Below are 21,562 nucleotides of genomic sequence, written 5' to 3' on the forward strand. Positions count from 1 at the left end.
ATGAAACTTTTAGAACATGTGTGAAACTAACTTCATTACTTTACCCAAACCAAACTTTGTCCAGACACAGAGCACAACAGGAGTTCCTCATATCTCCATTAATGGAATCAGAGACGACCATACCGAGCAACAAAGACGAGACCAAGACGGAGTCCACAGAATTCAAGAAGAATCAGAAACGGTACCAAGACTTGATCGCCACGTTTCCTCACGTAAAAGGCTGGTTTTCCAAAGCTCCCCTGATCGAGTATTGTGGTCACTGGTACATACAGGCTGGCCTAGAAGGGTGCCTTCACGTGCAAGACTTTTTCTAAGCACGGCCCACTGACATCCTCGTTTGTACCTACCCAAAGTCGGGTACCACTTGGCTCAAAGCTCTAACTTTCACCATCGCCAATCGATCTCGCTTGGACGACGATTCCTCCAATCCTCTCCTAAAACGCAACCCTCACGATCTTGTTCCTTTCATTGAGACAGATCTCCCTATGTTCCCTAACGGTGATGCCCTCAAAGAAAACACTTTGTTTGCGACTCATATGCCGCACGATTTGTTACCCGAATCGGTTGCAAAATCGGGTTGTAAAATGGTTTACATCTGGAGAGATCCAAAGGACACGTTCATCTCCAAGTGGGCTTTCTTTGAAAAGGAAAAATCAGATGTTGGCTCTCTCAACAGTCTTGATGAGTCTTTTGATATGTTCTGTCGAGGTATTTCGATCTGCGGTCCTTATCTAGATCATGTCTTGGGGTATTGGAAAGCTTACCAAGAGCATCCAGATACGGTTTTGTTTCTCAAGTACGAGAAGTTGAGAGCTGATCCTTTGCCGCATGTGAAAACATTGGCTCAGTTTATGGGTGATGGATTCACAGTCCAGGAAGAGGAAAAAGGTGTCGTTGAGAAAGTTGTGAACCTTTGCAGTTTCGAGACGCTGAAGAATCTTGATGTCAACCAAGGAGACAAAAACAGAGAGATCAGTCCTTCGGTTATTATCCGAATAGCGCGTATTTCAGGAAAGGAAAGGTTGGAGATTGGCAAAATTACCTGACTCCAGAGATGGCTGCTCGGATCGATGGATTGATGCAAGAAAAATTTAAGGGATCTGGTCTGCTTGAACATACTTGGTAATATATTATGACCGATAAATCTTGTTTGGTGGTGCAATGAATCATCCCTTATTAAGTTGTTGGAAGAATAAAAATCTTGTTTGTACCTTTTTCCAAATGTACTGAATCCTAATGAAATGGAATTAGCTTTGATGTGTGCAAAGTCTTGATCTTCCTCTGCAACGTGTGTTTCAATCCCTTGTGAGTATACTAAATTTTCAGATATGCTATTTGATTCAAGCTATTCGAATCTTAAATCAATTATATTATTTTTTCTCGTTATAACTAAAAGGAATAATACAGATAATAATGACACTAGGACAAAACAGAGCATCTTCTGTTTCTTACCAAATAACAATCAAAGAGGGGAAGTTTGCTAGTAGCAACTTTTTAGTCTTTAAGCACATTATATCCATTATCCACACTCATTTCGTGGGGAAACGTATTAAAAAAAATGTATAGAAATAAAATACATATACTTATGTTACAACTTACACACAAGGGTAGAATGAGGAACGATAAGTTCACAAGAAAGTAAACCAAAATTTTTTTAAAACAGCAGAAGTTAGAGTTGGTGATAATAATAAGAGTCTCCAGGTTTCTTATCTTTACCATCACTAGATCCTCCTCCAAGTCCAATGGTCTGAGTCATTCCAGAAACAAGATTAGTAACCATGGAGGTTCCCCAATAGACCCACCCTGTTTCAACTCCATGTCTCTCAGCCTCAACGCCAATCCTCTGTTGCTGCTCTGCCATAATCTCATCCCATCTCTTCCTCATAAACTTTCTAACCGCTTCAGCTCCTTGTTTAGCCACTTCTTGAGATGGGATCTCAAGCGGGTTCTGGTCCAAGTTCAGTTTCTCCAGCTTCCTCAGCCTGTAAAACGAGTCCGGTATCGTTTGGATTTGGTTGTTGCTTAGATCAAGATCCCTCAGGTTAGTTAGATCAGTGATTGTGTCAGGGACACCCATCAAGTTGTTGAAATTGCTGCTCAGGTTTAGAAACTCGAGTTTCGTTAACCTCCCGATAGAATTTGGAATCCCGTGGATCTCGTTCATGTGTGCGTCAAGATACTTTAGATTATACATTTCGCTTATCGAACCTGGAAAGTATCTGAGTTTGTTCAACTGGATCGATAGTTTCTCAAGGTTTTGTAATCCGTATCCGATGTTTGTAGGTAATGAGGTCAAGTTGTTGTAGCTCGCATCTAACTCAACCAGTGACCTAATTTTTATGAAAATATCTGATACTTCAGGACAAATGTAGAAACAATATTACAGAAAATTTACAAAAAAAAAAAAAGAAACAAACCTGCAATGCGCGATACTTTCAGGGAGTGTAGTTAGATTGTTCCCATTCACATTAAGGATCCTAAGGTTAAGCAACATTCCAATAGAGTCAGGAAGAGATTCAAGAGAATTCGAAGATACATCGAGCTCTTCTAGATTCTTGAGTTTCGAGACTGCATCGGGTATAAACTGTAAAAAAAAATTCAAAAACAGTTTAAGACATTGCAGGAGGTATCAAATACAGTGATAGTTACTTGCAGTCCAAGACTCTAAGTAAACATATATAGTCTCTTGCAGTCCAAGACTCTACGTTAACAGTTTCAGACATTGCAGGAAGCATTGACTAAACCTATCAGTGTGTTTTTTTGTATAATCCTTGACACTATCGAAGCTATAATTGAGCAACCCTGTGAGATAATTCAAAATTTGGGAAGTTTAGTATTTACCGTCAAGTCGTTGCGGGAGAGATTCAAGTAAACTAAGCCAACGATTTTTCCAAAAGCTTCAGGGAGAAGCTTAAGTTCTTGGCCGGATAAATCTATCCTCTCAACGACTCCGCCAGACTCCGCAGCCTTGAGCACCGCAACAACCTCCTCGTTCATTTCTTGGCCACTTCTCAACATCGATTCCACCTCCGTAGCATACACCCTAGAAAGCTCCTCCTCCAAATCCTTCAACTTCTTCTCGTAGCTATCGTGCACTTCGTCCAACCGCACAATCCCAGTGTATAACTCCGTCTCCTTAGCCGCTGCTTCGGGCGAGAGCGAATCCATAATCTGAGCGATCATGGAGCGAGCAGAGGAAACGGCTAAGGGATCGGGACGAGATCCGAGAGAGTTGTAAACGGAAAGCGTCTGAGTGATGGTTGTAGGGATGAACTGAGTCAACGAGGACATGACTTGAGGGTCGGAGAGAAGAGGAAAAGAAGGAAGGAGGGTTTGTTGCGCGGCCATAGACGGCGGCGCGTGGAGATTGGAGTCGAGTTGGTGAAGGACGTAGGAGAGTAAAGGGAATTTGTCGAGATCGTGATCCATTGTTTTGTGTGTGATTATTATTTAGTCAAAGTTAATCGAAAATTAAGAGAGGGTTTTAGTAAAGGTATATTCATGGTTGAAAAGGTCATAAATATTGAAGTTGATGTTGCCATGTTTGTGATCACAACAAGTCTAGTGGGTTGAAAACTGCCCAAGTTGACCAAAGAAGTTAATCATAAGATTCCATGATGAACAAGTCAATCAGCCATCTTTTTAGAATAATCGAATCAAGTTCAAGACCAATCCGGTCCAGTTATGCACTCGGATATGGACCAGATGGTAGGTGTATAGCATTTTCGATTGCATAAGTCCGCATATGAAAAAACAACCGTTAATCTCGTTTGAATTTTAATCTAAAGACTTGGTCCATGAAACCACTGTGGCTTTTGGGCTTGATTCAAAATGTTGGGACCGACTTGGTCCATGAAACCACTTCACATTGTTCTTTACTAAAATTCAATAAGCAAGTAAGGTTTTTTTTTTTACTCACCTAATAGTCAGAAAGGAACAAAGCTTATTAATGCTTGTTTCCAAAGTCAAATATCCGGTTAATCCGACCCACAACTTCCGGAACTACAAAGAAAGAAGATTCAACTCAACTTCTATGATCCTCTTGCTTTCACCAACAGTTTTCTTTTTCAATTTGGTTGTGAATGAGCAAATCCAGTTTATAATCCTAACGTAAGTCAAATGAACTTGGGACCCAAAAAAAGCTATAGATAGAATCATAACCCCAATGACTTTCCTAACTACTAAGAGAAAAATAGAAGTCATGAGATGGCTTTCACGTCATCGTTAGATCAATTAACATAAGCAACCAAATTCTTAGGAGAAATGATTGATGGCCTAAAAAAATGCCTAATTTTGTGTTACACCGCCTAATTCCTCTAGTGATATCATTCATCATAGTCCCCTATAATACGTCCACCACCTAATTTTGTGAGCATCAAATATCTGAAAATTCAAAACTCACGTCCCTTTTACACAACTAGAGTTTTCGTTTTCCACTGTCCAAAGACCTCGATTTTGTTCTCTTAAATATAAATCGTAACCTGGTGTCTTCTCCTCCCCCACCCAAACTCAATTTTATGACTTTAAAGTGTTATTAAAATATGTACTTCTCCAACACCAGCTGTATATTTCGGACCCATTTTGATTTTAAATCGAATCTTATCATCATCACTATCATCTCTTCTTCTTTTATTCTCAACTTTCTTAAATATTTGTTTTTTCCTTCATTATTTTGTCTTTTTCCCCACAATTTCTCCAAGCTTATCCCCATTTCGAATTTCCCCTACCAAAAAAAAACCGATCAAAATTAATCAGAATAACACACACATCATCTTCTATAGTTCATATGTAGTAAAACCTTATAATAAAATAAAAACTGAACCACTTACCATAAACCAGAAAAATCGATCATCTTGGTTCCAATTTTAGAAGGATTGGAGGCAATTTACCTGCAAATTAAAAAAAGGGATTATTTTAAAAAAGTTAGTTCAACAGAAATTGAATATAACCTTAAAATAAAAGAATTTCAAAAAAAAAAAAATCGGAAACAGACGGCGATAATAACGCCAGGAAAACGGTAACGACGCAAGCAAAACAAATCAGATCAAATGTAACGGAAGAGCAGATAAGGTATAGGTGACACGTGGTGTTTGGTTAGAAGATAATGGGAACAATGCAAACGGCAACAGACGGAGTGACGGTAAGATAAACGGAGAAAGTTTCAAAAGAAAAAGAAAAAAAAAATGAAGGAATTAAACAAACTCACCCAATTCATCATCATCACCAACAAAAACTAAAAAAGCTTTGGGATGATTGATTTCATTAATGGCGACGGTCAGATCACGAACACGTACACACACCCTTCTATTATATCTCTCTCGTTTTCTTTTTACATTTTCATTTTTCAAAAAAAAAACGAAGAAGATATATTTCCAACTTTTTTTTTTTTTAATTGTATATTCCGATGATTCCTTCGCATCTTTTTTTTTTCCCCGGTGATGTTATTGCCAGTGGTTGCCGTTGTGAACAAGGTAGATATTTCTCGAATTACGGTGTACATAACAACCGTAACACGGATTCTTCACCGTCGTCGTCAACCTTGGTGGCGACGGAGGAAGCGGTGGTTTAGACAGCGACGGAGATCTAGGACTTGATGAAGAAGATGAAGTAGTAGAAGATGATGACGTCGTAGTGGTGGTTGAAAATGAAGGTAACGCTAACGAAGGAGGAGCGATCGTTGATCTTTTTTTAGATCCGGCGGCGGATTTTGGTGGATTTAAAAAGACTCTGATCTTCATCGGAGAAGACGAGGAAACGAGATCGTACTCCTCGATTAGATTCGTCAGATCCTCGTCGGAAGTAATCGAAACGAGCGCGTCGAGATCTTCAGTAGGGAGCTGACACCGGATCGTTACGGTTGTAGATCCGCACATCTCCGCCATCTTCGACGCTAGCTCTGTTTAACACGCATCACACGCGCCGCCTCAAAAACCGATTTCGTATTTTTTTTTTTTTTGGAAAATCAAAAATTAACAAACCGGAAAAAATGAGATCGGGGGAGTGGGAAACTAACCGGAGAATGAGATGGAGCGAGGAACGGCGAGGACGCGAGTGTGACCACCGTTATAACGGAGCTTGCCGTCGGGGTAACGAGGTAGAATCTTTCCGCCGTAGCTACAGAGGAATTTGATTGTTGAGTTCGACGACGATGTAACCATAACTGTATATAGAGAGAGAGAGTTGAAGAAGGAAGGAAGAAGGATCTAGAAGATTGGATTGTTGTGAGCAAGCCAAGTGAAGAGTAACGTTAAGAGCGTATTTATAGCGATTTCATTCATCGAATCGAATTAACAAAAGAGAGAGAGAGATAGTGAAGGGTAGGATCGTCATTTGGTGGACCCGTTAAGTTACGTAAGCGATAGTCTTCTTTATTTTATTTTTCTTTAGTGAAAAAAAATCGTAACAGATAACAAGATTTATGATGAGTTTTTTTTTTGTTTTGTGTTTTTTTAACGTTTTGTAAAGTGTACTATGAATGAATAGTACTATACAAAATCATTATTCATTTCATCCAAACCATTTAAAATTTATATGTTTTTCTTTTTAATTTGGCCTTTGTTTTTTAAATATTTTTGATACCATAACATATAATTTTTTTTGTTAGAAAATCGCAAAAAAAAAAGTTTACTCAAACTTGGTTTAGGTGGCTTTAACACACCAGTTATCCCTTTTTCCTGATCCTGGTTCCTCGGGTTTGGTCTTTCTCCCACCGAATCATTAGCTTTTAGAGCAGGATGTTTCCTTGATGTTGTACGCAAATAAACATTCAATTTTTCAGAAGCAATTCCTTTAAGTGTCAAAGGAAGCTTGGGCTTACGGACTTTATCCATCGGCGGAACGAACTCAACATTGGCATCAACATTCATGTCGGTGGACTCCTCCTCTGCAGAAGCATCATCACCATCGATGGCAGTCGAATCCGAGATACCACAGTGGGCTCCTCCAGAGGAGCCTCCACTTTTTCATCATCCTGAGTAAATGAAGATCTTGAGTTAGAATTGCCAAGGGCTTGGAAACAAAGCAACTATTGGATATCTTAGGGATTTATGGAGAAAGCATAGGCCTGATTTTTTATTTTTATCTAAAACTAGACAGCCTTTATCTTGTTTGGAATCTTTTGTTGGCCATTTTGGTTATTCAACCTTAAAAACGGTTGATCCTATCGGTTGTAGTGGCGGTTTAGCCTTATTTTATAATAATGATTATGATGTTTCGGTTTTATTTGAATCTAATAGATTGATTGATGTGGAACTTACTTATAAAGGACAAATATTTTTTTTTACTTTCGTTTATGGTGATCCGGTTCCAGCAAACCGCGGCCAAGTATGGGAACGTTTAACGCGAATTAGTTTATCTAGAGATTCTCCTTGGTTCCTTATTGGTGATTTCAATGAATTAAAAAGCAATCATGAGAAGCGTGGAGGGAAACTCCGCCACGTATCCTCTTTTGTTAGTTTTAACACAATGATTCGACATTGCGGTTTACTAGATTTTCCTGCGGTTGGGGACAGTCTATCTTGGCCAATGAGAAGTTACATGATATATTTAGTAATGCCTTCACGAATATTTACCTATGGTAGCATCAGACCATAAACCGGTTTTAGCTCTCCTCGAGGATAAAACCCGGAAAGGGAGATGTGGTTTTCGGTTCAACCGACGGTGGCTTGATAAAGAGGGTTTATTTGGTGCCATTTCAGTAGGCTGGGATGCTGGGGTAGCGATCCCAACGGGCAATTTTATGGACAAGATCATTAAATGCCGCCAAGCAATCTCCCAGTGGCGGAAAGCACAGGCCCCTTATGGTCGGGAAACGATTGAGGATCTAAAGAACCAATTGGCGGATGCCCGGGCGGATGATTCTGTCTTTGTTGAGACCATTTCGGAACTGACTTGGAAACTTTGTGAGGCTTATCGTGACGAAGAAATTTATTGGTATCAGAAGAGTAGGAGTCGATGGATGCGCTTTGGGGATCAAAATACTAGTTATTTTCATGCCCAGACAAAACAAAGACGAGCTAAGAACCACATTGTGGGTCTTCATGATGAGAATGGTAATTGGGTTACGGAAGAGACGAAGTTTCAAAGCATAGCTACCTCCTATTTCCAGGACCTTTTCACATCCTCTGACCCTCGGATTTTGAGGAGACTCTGGGTGAAGTGGTTTTGTCTATTACGGGTGAAATTAATGAATCCTTGACAAGATCAGTCACAGAACAGGAATTAAAGAGGCTCTGTTTATGATGCATCCTGATAAAGCTCCAGGACCGGATGGGATGATGGCCCTTTTTTATCAGCGTGCATGGGATATAGTTAGATATGATCTAACGCTCTTGGTAAATTCTTTCTTTCAGGATGGTATTTTTGACAAAAGACTAAATATGACAAATATTTTTCTTATTCCCAAAGTGGATAAACCAACCCGGATGACTGAATGGAGGCCCATCAGTCTTTGTTATGTTGGCTATAATATTATCTCAAAGATAATATGCCAACGTCTGCGTTCCTTTTTGCCAGCATTGGTCTCTGAGACACAATCGGCCTTTTTGGAGGGGCGTTTGATTACGGATAATATTTTGATTGCTCAAGAGATGTTTTATGGTCTCCGTACTAACCCCTCTTGCAAGGGTAAGTATATGGCCAGTAAAACAGATATGAGCAAGGTCTATGATCGGGTAGAATGGTCCTTTATTGAACATTTGTTGCGGAAACTTGGTTTTTGCGAAAAATGGACCTCATGGGTTATGTGGTGTGTCACTTCTGTTCAATATAAAGTCCTAATAAATGGTCAACCACGTGGGTCCATACTTCCCTCTAGAGGGCTTAGGCAGGGAGATCCTTTGTCACCATACCTCTTTATTCTTTGCACTGAGGTTCTCATTGCTAATCTCCACAAGGCGGAGTGGTCCAAGCTTATCACGGGTATTAAGGTGTCGGCTGCCTGTCATGCAGTCTTGCACTTGTTATTTGCAGACGGCAGTCTTTTTTTCTGTCGAGCTACGAAGGAGCAGTGTGAGACTGTCCTTGTGGTCCTTCGACAGTATGAACGGGTTTCTGGACAGCAAATAAACTTTCAGAAATCATCGGTCCAATTTGGGCATACAGTTGATGCGAACTTACGAGAGGAACTAAAAGGAATACTGGGGATAAACAATTTGGGTGGTATGAGCTCTTATTTGGGCATCCCCGAGAGCCTAGGAGGCTCAAAAACAAAGGTTTTTTCTTTTGTCCAGGATCGTTTGCAAAAACGGACAGGTGGATGGCCTGCCCGGTTGCTGTCTAGGGGGAGAAAAGAGGTAATGATAAAATCAGTAGCGACCGCCGTCCCTACCTTTGTTATGTAATGCTTCCGTCTTCCAAAACAGGTCACACGGAAACTCACTATTGCAGTTTCCAATTTTTGGTGGAGTGCTTCCGGGGACACACGAGGGTTACACTGGCTAGCCTGGGATAAGTTATGTGTTGGTAAGCTTGATGGTGGTCTGGGTTTGGGTGTTTGGATGATTTTAACACTGCTTTGTTAGCTAAACAACTTTGGCGGTTGATCACAGCTCCAGACTCATTATTTGCTAAGGTTTTTAAAGGTCGGTACTATAGGGATTGCAACCCGTTGGATCCAATCAAATCTTATTCGCCATCTTATGGATGGCAAAGTATGGTGTCTACTCTCTCTCTCGTAAACGAAGGACTCATTAAACGAGTAGGATCCGGTGATTCCATTTTAGTATGGTCAGATCCTTGGATCCCTGCTCAACCCCCGAGACCAGCATTGCATTCGGGATCACCCATTGATCCCTCACTTAGAGTTGAAACCTTTATTGATAGGAGTTCACATTCCTGGAATCTGGCTTTACTTTCGGCTTCTTTCAAGCCGGAGGATGTTGCCATTATTTCTGCTTTACCTATTGGTAAACCAGGTTCACCGGATAAGTTGGATTGGCATTTGACAAAGACGGGTCTATACACATTTAAATCTGGATATAATGCCTTACGTCATAGCCAGACGGTCTCTGCATCTGCTTATGGCCCTAACATTATTTCTTTACAGGCGTTTGCTTGGCAGATACGGTGTCCACCAAAAATTAGGCTTTTTTTTTTATGCAAACAATTACGGTTTGTATGGTGACCACAACTAATCTACGGCGGCGCGGTATGTCCTGTGAGTTTGATTGTGGCCGTTGTGGTGGATCTGAGCAAACAATCAATCATGCTTTATTTTTATGTCCTCCGGCTTGGCAGGTCTGGGCCATGTCCTCCTTTCCGACATCCCCAGACTGTTTCCCTTCATAATCGGTCTATGCAAACATGGATTATTTATTTTGGAGATCCCCGCAGAATCCTTCAGCGGATATTTTCCCATGGATTCTATGGTATATTTGGAAGGCCCGGAACGATAAAATTTTTAGCAACTTGGATTCCAACCCGCTAGCAATTCTACAGTTAGCGGAGGAGGAAGCAAAACTTTGGTTCTTGGCACAAGCAGACACATAGTAGAAATATCTCCTCGGAATGGGGCTCTTCCCACTACTGGTACTATGCTTACGGAAATGGCTCCAGCCAACAGATATGGGAATAGCTTCCGATGCTATGTGGATGGATCTTGGAAGGGGACTAATCAGTATACAGGCCGAGGATGATATTGCATTTCCCCTGAGGGGGAGTCTCACACCATGGGTGCATCTAACCTTCGTCGTAGCTTGTCATCCCTCCACGCAGAAGTGGAAGCCTTACTCTGGGCAATGCGCTGTATGATCGGTGCAGATATTGAAAATGTTGTTTTTCTCACAGACTGTTCTGATTTGGTGAAGATGGTGTCTTCGCCAACCGAGTGGCCTGCTTTCAAGACATATTTGGATGAGATTGAGGCGGACAAGGAGGAGTTCCTATACTTTGCATTAGTCCAAATCCCCTGAACGCAGAATGATAATGCAGACAAACTGGCACGGCATGCTAGAGCCGAGTTACACCCAGTTACTTTTGTAAACGTTATTCCTTCCCGAGTTACACCCAATTACTTTTGTAAACGTTTTTCCTTCCAATTGGCTCATTTGAGCTCATCTTGTACTGTGTTGTCAAAAAAAAAAAAAAAAAGTCTACTCAAACTCAAGTTTACCCTACAAAATTTGCACAAAAACATAGTTTGCAAAACATGTGCTAAAGATTAGCCTACAAAAGTCTGCACAAAAAATATTTGACCAGTCTACGAAAGTTTTAAGGGACATTTTCAAAAATACCCTTTCATGGTGTACATTTTCAAAAATACCTCTTTTTAATATATAAATGACAAAATTATAAACCCTAAATCTCAAATACTAAATTCTAACCCTTTAAAATTATACCTTAAACATAAAATAGAGAACCCGAATTTAAAAGATTTTTTTTTTAAATTAATTTAACATATTGTAATTATGCAAAAGAGTGCAAAAATGAAAATGTTTAAAAAAAGAGGTATTTTTGAAATGTGTATTCTCAATAGGGGTATTTCTAACAAATTCTAAGTTTTATTTGAGTTTTATTTTTAAACCTTCCGTGATACATAAAGTATATTTTTTAGACTTACTCTTTTAAAAAATATTTCTTTGGAATGTATACTTAATCATAGATTAGTACTTCACAATTAAGGGGGGGGGGGGGGTATTGGACACTGGAATGTGAAGGAATTTATTAGAATGTTCAATTCCAGTGTTATTCGTTTACACGTTTTACAGATTCTTCTAAATTCAGGTGTTATTGGATTAGTACTTTTAATCATTCTTTTAAATTCTAGTGTTATTCGATGTTATAGAATTTTTAAAGCAACATAATTTAACAAGAATGTGAAAGAATTGTTAGTGTAAAATGTGAATAATGAATTCTGACCTTTTAAGCGGAGATTTGGTTAGATATAGAGACAACCTCACATGTGTTCTTCCATTTTGGATACACGAAGAACAATCACCACTCACTAACGACTGATTACTCCAGATTCACGAAGAACAATCATCGGCAGCGAGTGACTACGACGACTGCGGCAATCGCAGTGGGACTGTACTTGGCGGTAGAGATGAAGAAGAATTATCCCTTGTGATTTACGAATCTATTGTTATATATCTCTCCTTGATGATTTGATTCTATTTGATTTTAATTGCAGCATTGAGATTAATGTCTTATTATGGTCTTCCTTTCGAAAAAATTGTGGGGAACGAACGATTGAGTTTCTGATAATCTCTCTCCCGTTCATTTCAAGATTTGTCTTTTCATGTTTCTGTATTTGAGCTAGGAGTCAGTATTCAGATGTAAGATTCATTACAGTAATATTCAGTTGTATCATCAAATTCGTTCTCTGTTTGGAATTCAATTCTCTGTTTTGTTCCATCAGATTCTGGTTGAAGATCATCATCTTCTTCATTATGTTTGGTAGCTAATTTCCTACGCTAGAGGGGAATTAGAAGACTTATCTATTTTTAATTCTATTCGATTCTGATAAAATATAGTAGTTAGAATCAGACATAAAGATTTGTAAATCCTTTACAATATATAAAATATATATTATTTTGTCATTAATTCCTGTCTATTAAATTTTTTCACAGTCTGGTGTCCAATACCCCCTCTAAGTAAATTATTCTTCCTTCCTTGTACCTTATTCTTGTTACTACTAAACCCTCTAACATAAATGGGTTTGGTACTTTGGATAGTGACTAAGCCCTAGTATGATTCAATACATTTATGATGAATGGTGGAACGGTGACAAAATCATCTTCAATGGCATTACAAAACACAATTGTGGTTGGGAATTTGTCTACGAAGCACACTAGTACAATGTTTTCTAGCATTTTCTCGGTTTGAGACTATTGTCGATTGTCAGATAACTGTTGACAAAACTTGTGTTGTATTTCTCATTTCAGAGAAAAAGAAGCAGTTATTCTAGAGCGGACAACGAGATTTTTTCACTTGGTAGAATTTTAACAAAACTAGATAAACTCCCAGCTAACCCAAGACTCAGTTATGAAGTGGACAAAGCAATTGCCCTTTCTAGAGAGTTTGCAAAAAATGAATACTAATATACTATACATTAGCCATTTCATCCAACCATTTAAAATTTATATGTTTTTTATTTAAGTTGGCTTTTATTTTTAAAACTTTTTTGATATGAGAACATATAACTTTTTTATTGGAAAATCACAAAAAATAAGTCTACTCAAACTCAAACTTACCCTACACAAATTTGCACAAAACATATATGTTTAACAAATAATGTTTGCAAAACATATACTAAAGACTAGCCTACAAAAGTTTGTACAAAAAATGTTTGAACAGTCTATAAAGGTTTTAATTGAGCTTTGTATTTAAACCTTCGGGGATACATAAAATATATTTTTTAGACTTACTCTTTTACAAAATTTTCACTTTTATTTAAACCCAACCAGATATAACAGTTAAGAAAAAAATACTTTAGAAATATAAATACAAACATAAAAGATTCACAGCAACATTAATTGCTTTAACTATACAATAATTTTATTGTCATAATTGAGATTTACCAAATATTTATCAAGCTCAACTGATGATTATCGAAATGCTAGTTTGTCTTAAAAAATATGTTCTTCGAATAAAACACTTCTCCAAACTTATATAGACGGTTTTATTTGCTTTTTACCTTCATCTCTTGAATTTTAGTGAAGGACTTTCTTCTGCCGCAATCATTAGTACAACTACAATGAGTTTACTGAAAAACTATTACCAACTAACTATTTGTAATATATTATTAAAAATTTGGGAAAATAACTAGACTTCACAAATTTGGGAAAACAACTAGACTTCACAAATTACATAAACATAGAATCATTTTTTAAACGACACTAATGTACGAAAAAATAGCTATGTTTTTAGAAAAATAATTTAGCTTCGGTTTTATATTGGGTTATTTTAGATTTTTTTTTTTTTTTGAAACTAAATTATTTTAGACTTAGTAAGACTATATATAAATAATCCTTAACCAAAGTCATTTTGCTGGGTTAGAGTATGTTTATGGTGATCGGTTGTGTCTTATATTTTACATATATTCAATTTGATTTAGAAGATAGTGAATAGGTATGGTTAAATTTGATTATTTCGTTAGAGGAATGGTTAAATTTTAGTGGTGAGTAATATGCTTGTTTGTCTTTGAACTAAATATTCATCATTAAAATTTCCTTAAAGCTCAATTCTATGACAGATTCCATAAATATGATGGTTCTCTGTACTCTGAAATTCTTTTTCTTTGGAATATATTATGTAGTGAAAGTATCGAGTTCGACCAAAAATAATAGCTAAACAAGATGAGACATTGAGAATTCTTAAAAACATGTTTTCGATTTTCTTCTCTTTTAGTTTGGTTAGACTTCGGTTTGATTAGTTTGCTAAAAAGCCTAATATACATGCTTAGTTTCGTGCGGTTAAACGCCACTTCTAGCTTCAACTAGTGGACATTGTTCCCAACTGTTGTGAACAAAATTGACAAAGATATACCCAAAAAAAAAATGAAATAAAGAGAGAATAATTGGGACCCGTTTATCACGTGGGACACACATGGAGATGGTCCATAGGACTTTGCATGGCCGCAATGCAAAAACCCATTCAACTATTCAAGTATTTGTGATGGTAGATAATTTTATAGATAGTGAGTACCATACACATTACACATCAATACATAATTTTGCTTTGAAACTTTAAGTGTTTAATAAAGATCATTATTAAAATTTATAACTAACCCTGTAGCCATTTTAATTCACAAATATTATATATGATGAAAAGTGTTTAAATTTTTTGATAGTTTATGCTGTATGCTAATCTGCAACTAGCTATAGACATAATTTATATAAAGATAATATTAAAGGTGGATAACAAAAGAAAAGAGATAAACATTAAAGTGAAAAAACAAATTCAAGGTTACATCAACATTATCCAATGATGTCATGTATACACTAATACACACAGACCCATCAAAAAAATATGAAAAATGCAAAATCGAATATTCTTTTGTAAATATGCTCTTGTTTTCCCTATAATACATACATATATATATATATATATATTTATATAATAAGTAGATATATATATATATATATACACACACATATTTTTATGTATGACAAAAATTTGGAAATGATAATGATTATCTTGTGTACACCACCTACGTGTGTTGTGTATCAGTATCGCCCGATCTCTATGTCCGATTATTTTAGTGGTCCTACTTTTTTTGTAAGGAAATTAACTATAAACATATACCAATATCTTTAGGTTTTATTGTTTTGATACCGATATATAAAAAGAGTACGTATATATACTAAATTTATAGATCGCAAGATATCGGGTGGTCATGCCTACTGAATTATAAACATATACCATGATCAACATGTTAGTTAGAGTTAACACCAAACTAACGAGTTTAGATGTTAACAACAAGATTTTAAAATAGGATGCATGATCATGTCCCTTTGATTATAGACAGTTTGGTTCTTTTGTTATTGACGAACAGTTCGTCTCTCCGTGTCCATAATATTCAACATACCACTTCAGAATGCTATTAGTTTTTAATTCTTTTGCTAAAACTTCTTATTTTAGAAACAAGTGTTATACAAGACAAAGATTAAAGGTTCCTTCAACTACAACTTCGACATGTTATATGTACGGTATTCTTAGTTTAGTAGTAATAATATTGTACTTGTTTTCTGGATTATATATGACTAATTAAAACCGTCGTCAAAAACTAAATTTAATGATAAAACCCTATGTTATATAGTGTTTGACGACCAAATTTTTTTCATAACTCTTGTAGTATACTTAACACTTTCGTTTTCTATTTTTATCCAAAAACTGACAAATTTTTTTAAAACCGTATCCATATTTTGTTAATTTCATTATCAATGATTATATGTTAAATAATGTCTCTCTTGCTTTATCTCTACACTTTTGAAATTATATGTGTTATATATATATATATATATATATATTAATGAATTTATTGGGGGACGGCGTATTAGGTTATCCACACACTATGTGTATCAGTGTATGGATGTAATAACTGATTAGGATGTACAAATTTTAAATTGTTTTAACAAAATTGGATTTAGAAGATAATACATCAAGTAATAGCTAGCGTTATAAAGTTTTTGAGACTCCCTCATTTTTTTTTCATAAACACTAGTCATTCAATCGATCTCCTATAAATGTGATAGGTGTCCATGACAAATACAACATAAAATATTATTTACGATTGATTGAAAAACTGTGTTTAATTTACTCTTCTCTATATTCACCGACATAAAATCTATACAAATATATTACTATATTTTTTTAAAAAAAAACCTTTAAAGATGGAAATAAGTATTTATTTTAGATTATTTGGCTTTTTTCCTGTTTTGATAATTTTTTTTTTTTTTTTACTTTGGTTTGCCGATTTCCTCATAATTTAAGTTCCCTTCCTCACATACATCCTTCTCATGTATTTGACATCACCCATATCTTGAACATGCAGAGATAAACATTAAAAATATAATAATATTTTTTTTCTTTTTCTTCATGCAACGTATCCGAATAAATAAATTCGGTATTTCAAGATCACAAGCTCGCGTGACAACGCTTCGAAGCAAACAAAACCTTATAATTGTTTAGAATTTGTGTAATCTAAATATTTTTGTTATTAAAAATGTCTAGAATATAATTACTAATAATAACAAAAACAATAATTAAAAATCACAAGTACGAGTTGGAGTTTAGTGTAAATATATGAGTATGTGGAGTGTTGAATATTTGAAAAAGAAAGTGATTTATTGATCACTTTTAATTTATAATTTTGGATTTTATAAGAATTTACAGAAATACACAACTGGATACTATAATGCATTATTATACTATAACACAAAAAATTTAAATTTATTTAATTTCTTTTTTTTTCTCAAAAATTTATTTATTTTCCATCAATCGTTTTTCAACGACTTCTTAAACAATAATAAAAAATTATGCAAAAACAAATTTCATATACGCATTCATACTCTAATAAAATATACAATTCAAGATGATATGTTGTTCCACGGTTTCATAAATTATTCATTGTCTGGTTTCATTTTAGTCTGTTAATTTGGAGGAAAAATATATAGACCTAAAAGAATAAAAATAAAACTCATTGTATTTAACATAATTTAGGGTATTGATTTTATTAATGTACAAGAAAATCTAAATAGTATTTATTTTTTGTGTAAATTAATTGGAGACGAATTGACAAAAGGACAAGTAGACACGTATGGTATGGAATAGAGATAAAATGGACGAGTTGCTATTTCTGCGGCAGACACGCAAAGTGCCATTGCTTCTCCCATCGAAGAGGATAAGCCCATCTCATCATAAATGTTGGACGTATGTATCTATTATACTCGAGTACCCATATAACATGAACCAAACTCATTACAATTTACAAATAATATTTAATATTGATTGATGTATTTCCTTTGGATTTAATTTAACTATATATAGGCCGTGATACCGTTTTTTCTTCTTTTTTTTATTAACAGTTTTATTTATGTTGTATATGTAATTTGACAGAAAAATTGTTAGTCCACCGTTGGCATTAGTTACATATTATCCCAATGACGCATACGATGAGCGAACCGTTTTAACTGACCGTTTGGCTACATGGAAGACCATCGGACTACATGTCTTAAGCTCTGTTTTTTTTCCTGTCGCGACTCCACCTGGCAACTGTTTTCTAGCCAACTATATATTGTAAATATGAACATTTAAAAGAATAATAATGTAAATTCCATAATTTATAATTAAAATTTATTTTTATGTCGATAATTATTCTGTACATAGCAGATTTGAATCAATAGATTCAAAACCAGCAACGATCGCTACTGCAAATTTAAAGCATGGATAGTGTTACCAATTAATATGGCGACTACAAAATTTTAAAATTTAAATCGCAGCGACTGAAAAAAAAAAGAGATGAAGAATAATTGAAAGAGAAGTAAAATTTTTTTTGTTTGCTGATCGCTGTCGCCGCGACTCATTTCTGAACATGACATAATAGAAACCGAAAATACTGAATAACTTAGTAGTGACCCTTCTCTAAACATAATAGAAGATGTAAGTGATACATCCTCTAAAAATTCTGAAAATATCTCAGATAGAATATGCAATTGTAAAACAATAAACGTAATTACAAAAAACATTGACAAACAGTTTTTAATAGATATTATCGACAAAATAGATGATCAATAAATAAAAAAAGAATATTAATTAAAATTAAAAGATTTAGTACAAAGAGAAAATCAATTCTTTAACTCCACAACCATTTACGATTTTGAATTATTTCAACACTTTTTTTTTTTGCTAAGCATGTAAATATCATTATAAATGAAAGAGTTAGGTTTTACAAAAAAGAACCTAGTTTAGAGTAGTCAAGACAAAAAAAAAAAAAACAAGGCTACAATAAAGAGAACAAAGAAATGGGTGTATTAGTGGATCCAAAAGAAGCATAAGATTATTCCAACGCTTACGAAATCTTCTAGCAGTAATGATATTGCGAATTTCACGATCGCCCGACTTGAAGACTAGGAGTGGAGATAGCCTCTGGGAGTTGTGTAGAACATTGTTATGCTGGCGCCAGATGTTGTAAACAAATGCATGAGCTGCTATTTTCTGGAGGAGAGTTGGTGTTGCTTGGGAAGAAATTCTTGTCCAAGCGAGTAGTTCTGCCCAAGAGCAGAACAGACATTGGTGCGGGCAAAGACGATCGAAGACCATGGTCCAAAGCTGAGAAGAATAGTCACATGTCAAGAAGAGATGATCACGGGACTCTAAAGCAAAACAGTAGAGGCGGCACACTGTATTTTGGATCTGTCCCCAAGACAAAAGCCTTTCTTGAGTGGGAAGCCTATGCACCACACGAATGAGTCATTCGGGAGATCATTGGTAGGGGCAGGGAAGGTTTTAATAAGTTGGTGAATGTCAGAAGCTTGTTGATGCCTTGTCAAGGGGAGTTTCCAACCAGATTCACCATAAGCGTCTGAAACCTTTGCGTTTAAAGGGATGTGCAGGGTTCGGGAGCCAAAGTCTCCAATCTTTGTGATCAATGGCCCTAGGTTTGTCCAGTTTTCCTGCCAAAAGAAAGATTTTAGACCATCACCTACTTCGCTTCTGAGGATTTGGTGAGCTAACGGTCGTAAGTACAGGAGCATGTGCCAAGTCCAAGGATCACTTGGGTACAGAGTGATTTCCAAAAGGAATGGTTTCTTATATGATGGTGACGATGCCAATTTGCCCATAAAGAAACATTCTGATCAAATAGGATCCAGATAAGCCTCAAACATAGGTTTTATTCCAATCAGTCAGACTCCTAAAGCCAAGACCCCCTTCAGCTTTAGGCAGACACAGCATGGCCCATGAAACTCTACCTCCTCGATGTTGCCTGACCATTGGAATCTTGAACAGAGGCTCTCAATCTTCTTTGAGCAACCCTTTAGTAGTAGAAAGTTGGACATCCAAAAGTTGATGGTCCCATAGATGACAGTAGAGATTAACTGAACACGGCCCGTGAAACTTAGGGTTTTAACTGAGCAAGACCTGAATCGCTTAGAGATTTTCTCTAAAAGGGGCTTGTATTCAGCAATACGGAGCTTGCTTGACATTAGTGGAAGTCCCAAGTACCGGATAGGCAAGGTTCCAATAGGGAAACCATAAGCTGCAATTGTGGTAGCCTCAATCAAATACAACCCAGCATGAAAGAGTTGACTCTTGTCCTTGTTCACCCTCAAGCCGGACCAAGATGCAAAGTCATCAAGGGTTTCACAGATTCCGTGCTAGGAGGAGCTACCACCGTCGAAGAAGATCATTACATCATCAGCGAACATCAAATGGGAGATAGATTAGTCTGCCGCCTTAGGATGATAATGAATATACCCAGCGTCAAACCTAGACTGCATCAGCTTTGAGAACACCTCCATGGCCAGAACAAAAAGATAAGGAGAGAGGGGATCTCCTTGTCTTAGTCCTTATGTACTCTGAGAGAATCCGCCATTAATGTCATTGACGCAAACAGTAAAGGTTGGTGTGGAGATTCATTGATGTACCCAATTGATGAAACGGTCAGGGATGGCTAGAAGCTCTCATGGCAGCAAGAATGAATTCCCATCTGACCTAATCTAAAGCCTTCTGCAGATCAACTTTGAGCATAGCCCGCGGGGAGACATTTCTCTAATTGTAGCCGTGGACCATTTCAGTGGCTAATAAAATGTTCTCACTGGGACGACCAGGTAGGAAGTCTCACTAGGATGTAGAAATGACGGAAGACAGAAGATTCTGAAGCCTGGAGTTAAGGAGCTTAGCGATGACCTTGTAGAGCGTGTTCAAGTAGGATGTAGGTCTGAAGTATGTTGTTCGGGAAGTTGTGGTTGATTTTGGGATGAGGACCAGAGTGGTTGGGTTACACTGTTTGAGTAATCTTCCGCATATGAAGAATTCCTTGACAGCTACAGTTACCTCTGGTCCTACGATGCTCTAGGACTCTCTAAAGAATTCAGCGGGGAAGCCGTCTGGTCCACACGCTTTGTTCCTAGGGAGAGATTGAAAAGCCAACTTAATTTCATTGTCAGTGACCATCCTGTTGAGATCATCAATCTGGGAAGGTGAGCATCGGTAGGTTAACAGGAGGTTCATATCCGCTTGCTCCATCGTGAAAGTGTTAGTATCTCCACCAAGTAGGTTTGGGAAGTAATCAACACAGTGATCAACAATGCCTTACTGAGTTTGAATTTGCACTCCATCATCATCGATCATGGTGGTGATGGTGTTGACTGATTTCCTTACATCCGCCATTTTTTGAAAGTATCGAGAGCTATAATCTCCCTCAGCGAACCAAGTGACCCTGGATTTTTGGAGGAAGAAGCTCTCTTCTGCTACAGATAAGATATTGAATTTTTGTTGGGCTTCTAACTCCTGAGCTGCGTTGACCAAAGAAGGATCTGCGAGAATGAGGCGTTGTTCATTCAGGAGGAGGTCATGTGCTTCCTTTGTTCTTTTTTCCAGATTAGAGTAATTCTGTTTATTGAATTCTTTTATTGGTTTCTTCAGAGCTTTTAGCTTCTTAGAAACCCGAAACATGGCAGAACTAGGGAAACTCAAGGAGTACCAATTGTGACTAACCAGGTCCAGGAAATCATGATTCTGAAAGAGGAAGTTGAAGAATTTGAAGGGCCTCTTCACTCTTGGTACAGAAGCATCCAGAACTACTTCACAGGAGGCATGATCCAAGAAGTCCGGTTCACCAAAAACACCATAAGAAGAAGGATACAAGTCACTCCAGCATTCATTTACCAAGATATGATCAATCTTCTTTGCCACAAGCCTAGTCTTGCTCTTATTCCACCACGTGAATTCATTTCCCTTTTAGACTAGGTCCGCCAATTCCGCTTCTAGGAGGCAGTGTCTGAAATCTCTTATTCTTCTATCAACATTTGGAGAGACGTTCGCTGAGTGTTCATGGGGGTGAATCACTTGATTGAAGTCACCCAACACAATACACGGCTTGTTAGATAGAATAGGAGAGGCA

At 36.9% G+C, this 21,562-nt stretch overlaps 3 protein-coding genes and 1 pseudogene across 3 annotated transcripts; 2 read left to right on the forward strand and 2 right to left on the reverse strand.

Annotated features, from left to right (window-relative positions):
• The first annotated feature begins 101 nt into the window (after positions 1-101).
• LOC104790280 (cytosolic sulfotransferase 18 pseudogene) lies at positions 102-1,267 on the forward strand (annotated as a pseudogene).
• A 200-nt stretch (positions 1,268-1,467) lies between these two features.
• Positions 1,468-3,438, reverse strand: LOC104790281 (plant intracellular Ras-group-related LRR protein 2). The gene is made up of 3 exons (XM_010515993.2): positions 2,842-3,438; positions 2,418-2,584; positions 1,468-2,330 (listed from the first exon to the last, which is right to left on the reverse strand). The coding sequence occupies exons 1-3, from the start codon at positions 3,427-3,429 to the stop codon at positions 1,670-1,672; spliced, it is 1,416 nt and encodes a 471-aa protein (XP_010514295.1). The 5' UTR covers positions 3,430-3,438; the 3' UTR covers positions 1,468-1,669.
• Positions 3,439-5,210: 1,772 nt separating this feature from the next.
• On the reverse strand, positions 5,211-6,274 carry LOC104790282 (RAF-like serine/threonine-protein kinase PRAF). The gene is made up of 2 exons (XM_010515994.3): positions 6,014-6,274; positions 5,211-5,896 (listed from the first exon to the last, which is right to left on the reverse strand). Exons 1-2 carry the CDS (start codon positions 6,156-6,158, stop codon positions 5,442-5,444), a joined length of 600 nt encoding a protein of 199 aa, XP_010514296.1. The 5' UTR covers positions 6,159-6,274; the 3' UTR covers positions 5,211-5,441.
• A 1,299-nt stretch (positions 6,275-7,573) lies between these two features.
• On the forward strand, positions 7,574-10,634 carry LOC147942206 (uncharacterized). The gene is made up of 6 exons (XM_087455972.1): positions 7,574-8,152; positions 8,352-8,355; positions 8,515-9,293; positions 9,363-9,462; positions 9,549-10,003; positions 10,404-10,634. Exons 1-6 carry the CDS (start codon positions 7,574-7,576, stop codon positions 10,632-10,634), a joined length of 2,148 nt encoding a protein of 715 aa, XP_087312098.1.
• Positions 10,635-21,562: the final 10,928 nt, after the last annotated feature.

This window comes from Camelina sativa, chromosome 6 (genome assembly GCF_030686135.1).
Source record: "Camelina sativa cultivar CO46 ecotype springtype chromosome 6, ASM3068613v1".
Lineage (NCBI taxonomy): Eukaryota > Viridiplantae > Streptophyta > Magnoliopsida > Brassicales > Brassicaceae > Camelina > Camelina sativa.

Excerpts from the sequence above, each read along its gene's own strand:
- LOC104790281 (XM_010515993.2), bottom strand. The coding sequence starts at position 3,429 with ATGGATCACGATCTCGACAAATTCCCTTTACTCTCCTACGTCCTTCAC. Across the intron at positions 2,585-2,841 it reads TCTCCCGCAACGACTTGACG|TTTATACCCGATGCAGTCTC; the intron begins GTAAATACTAAA and ends TTTTTTTTACAG. Across the intron at positions 2,331-2,417 it reads GAAAGTATCGCGCATTGCAG|GTCACTGGTTGAGTTAGATG; the intron begins GTTTGTTTCTTT and ends CATAAAAATTAG.
- LOC104790282 (XM_010515994.3), bottom strand. The coding sequence starts at position 6,158 with ATGGTTACATCGTCGTCGAACTCAACAATCAAATTCCTCTGTAGCTAC. Across the intron at positions 5,897-6,013 it reads TCGCTCCATCTCATTCTCCG|AGCTAGCGTCGAAGATGGCG; the intron begins GTTAGTTTCCCA and ends CGTGTTAAACAG.
- LOC147942206 (XM_087455972.1), top strand. The coding sequence starts at position 7,574 with ATGGTAGCATCAGACCATAAACCGGTTTTAGCTCTCCTCGAGGATAAA. Across the intron at positions 9,463-9,548 it reads CTGGGATAAGTTATGTGTTG|CTCCAGACTCATTATTTGCT; the intron begins GTAAGCTTGATG and ends GGTTGATCACAG. Across the intron at positions 10,004-10,403 it reads CCTTACGTCATAGCCAGACG|CAACTTGGATTCCAACCCGC; the intron begins GTCTCTGCATCT and ends TAAAATTTTTAG.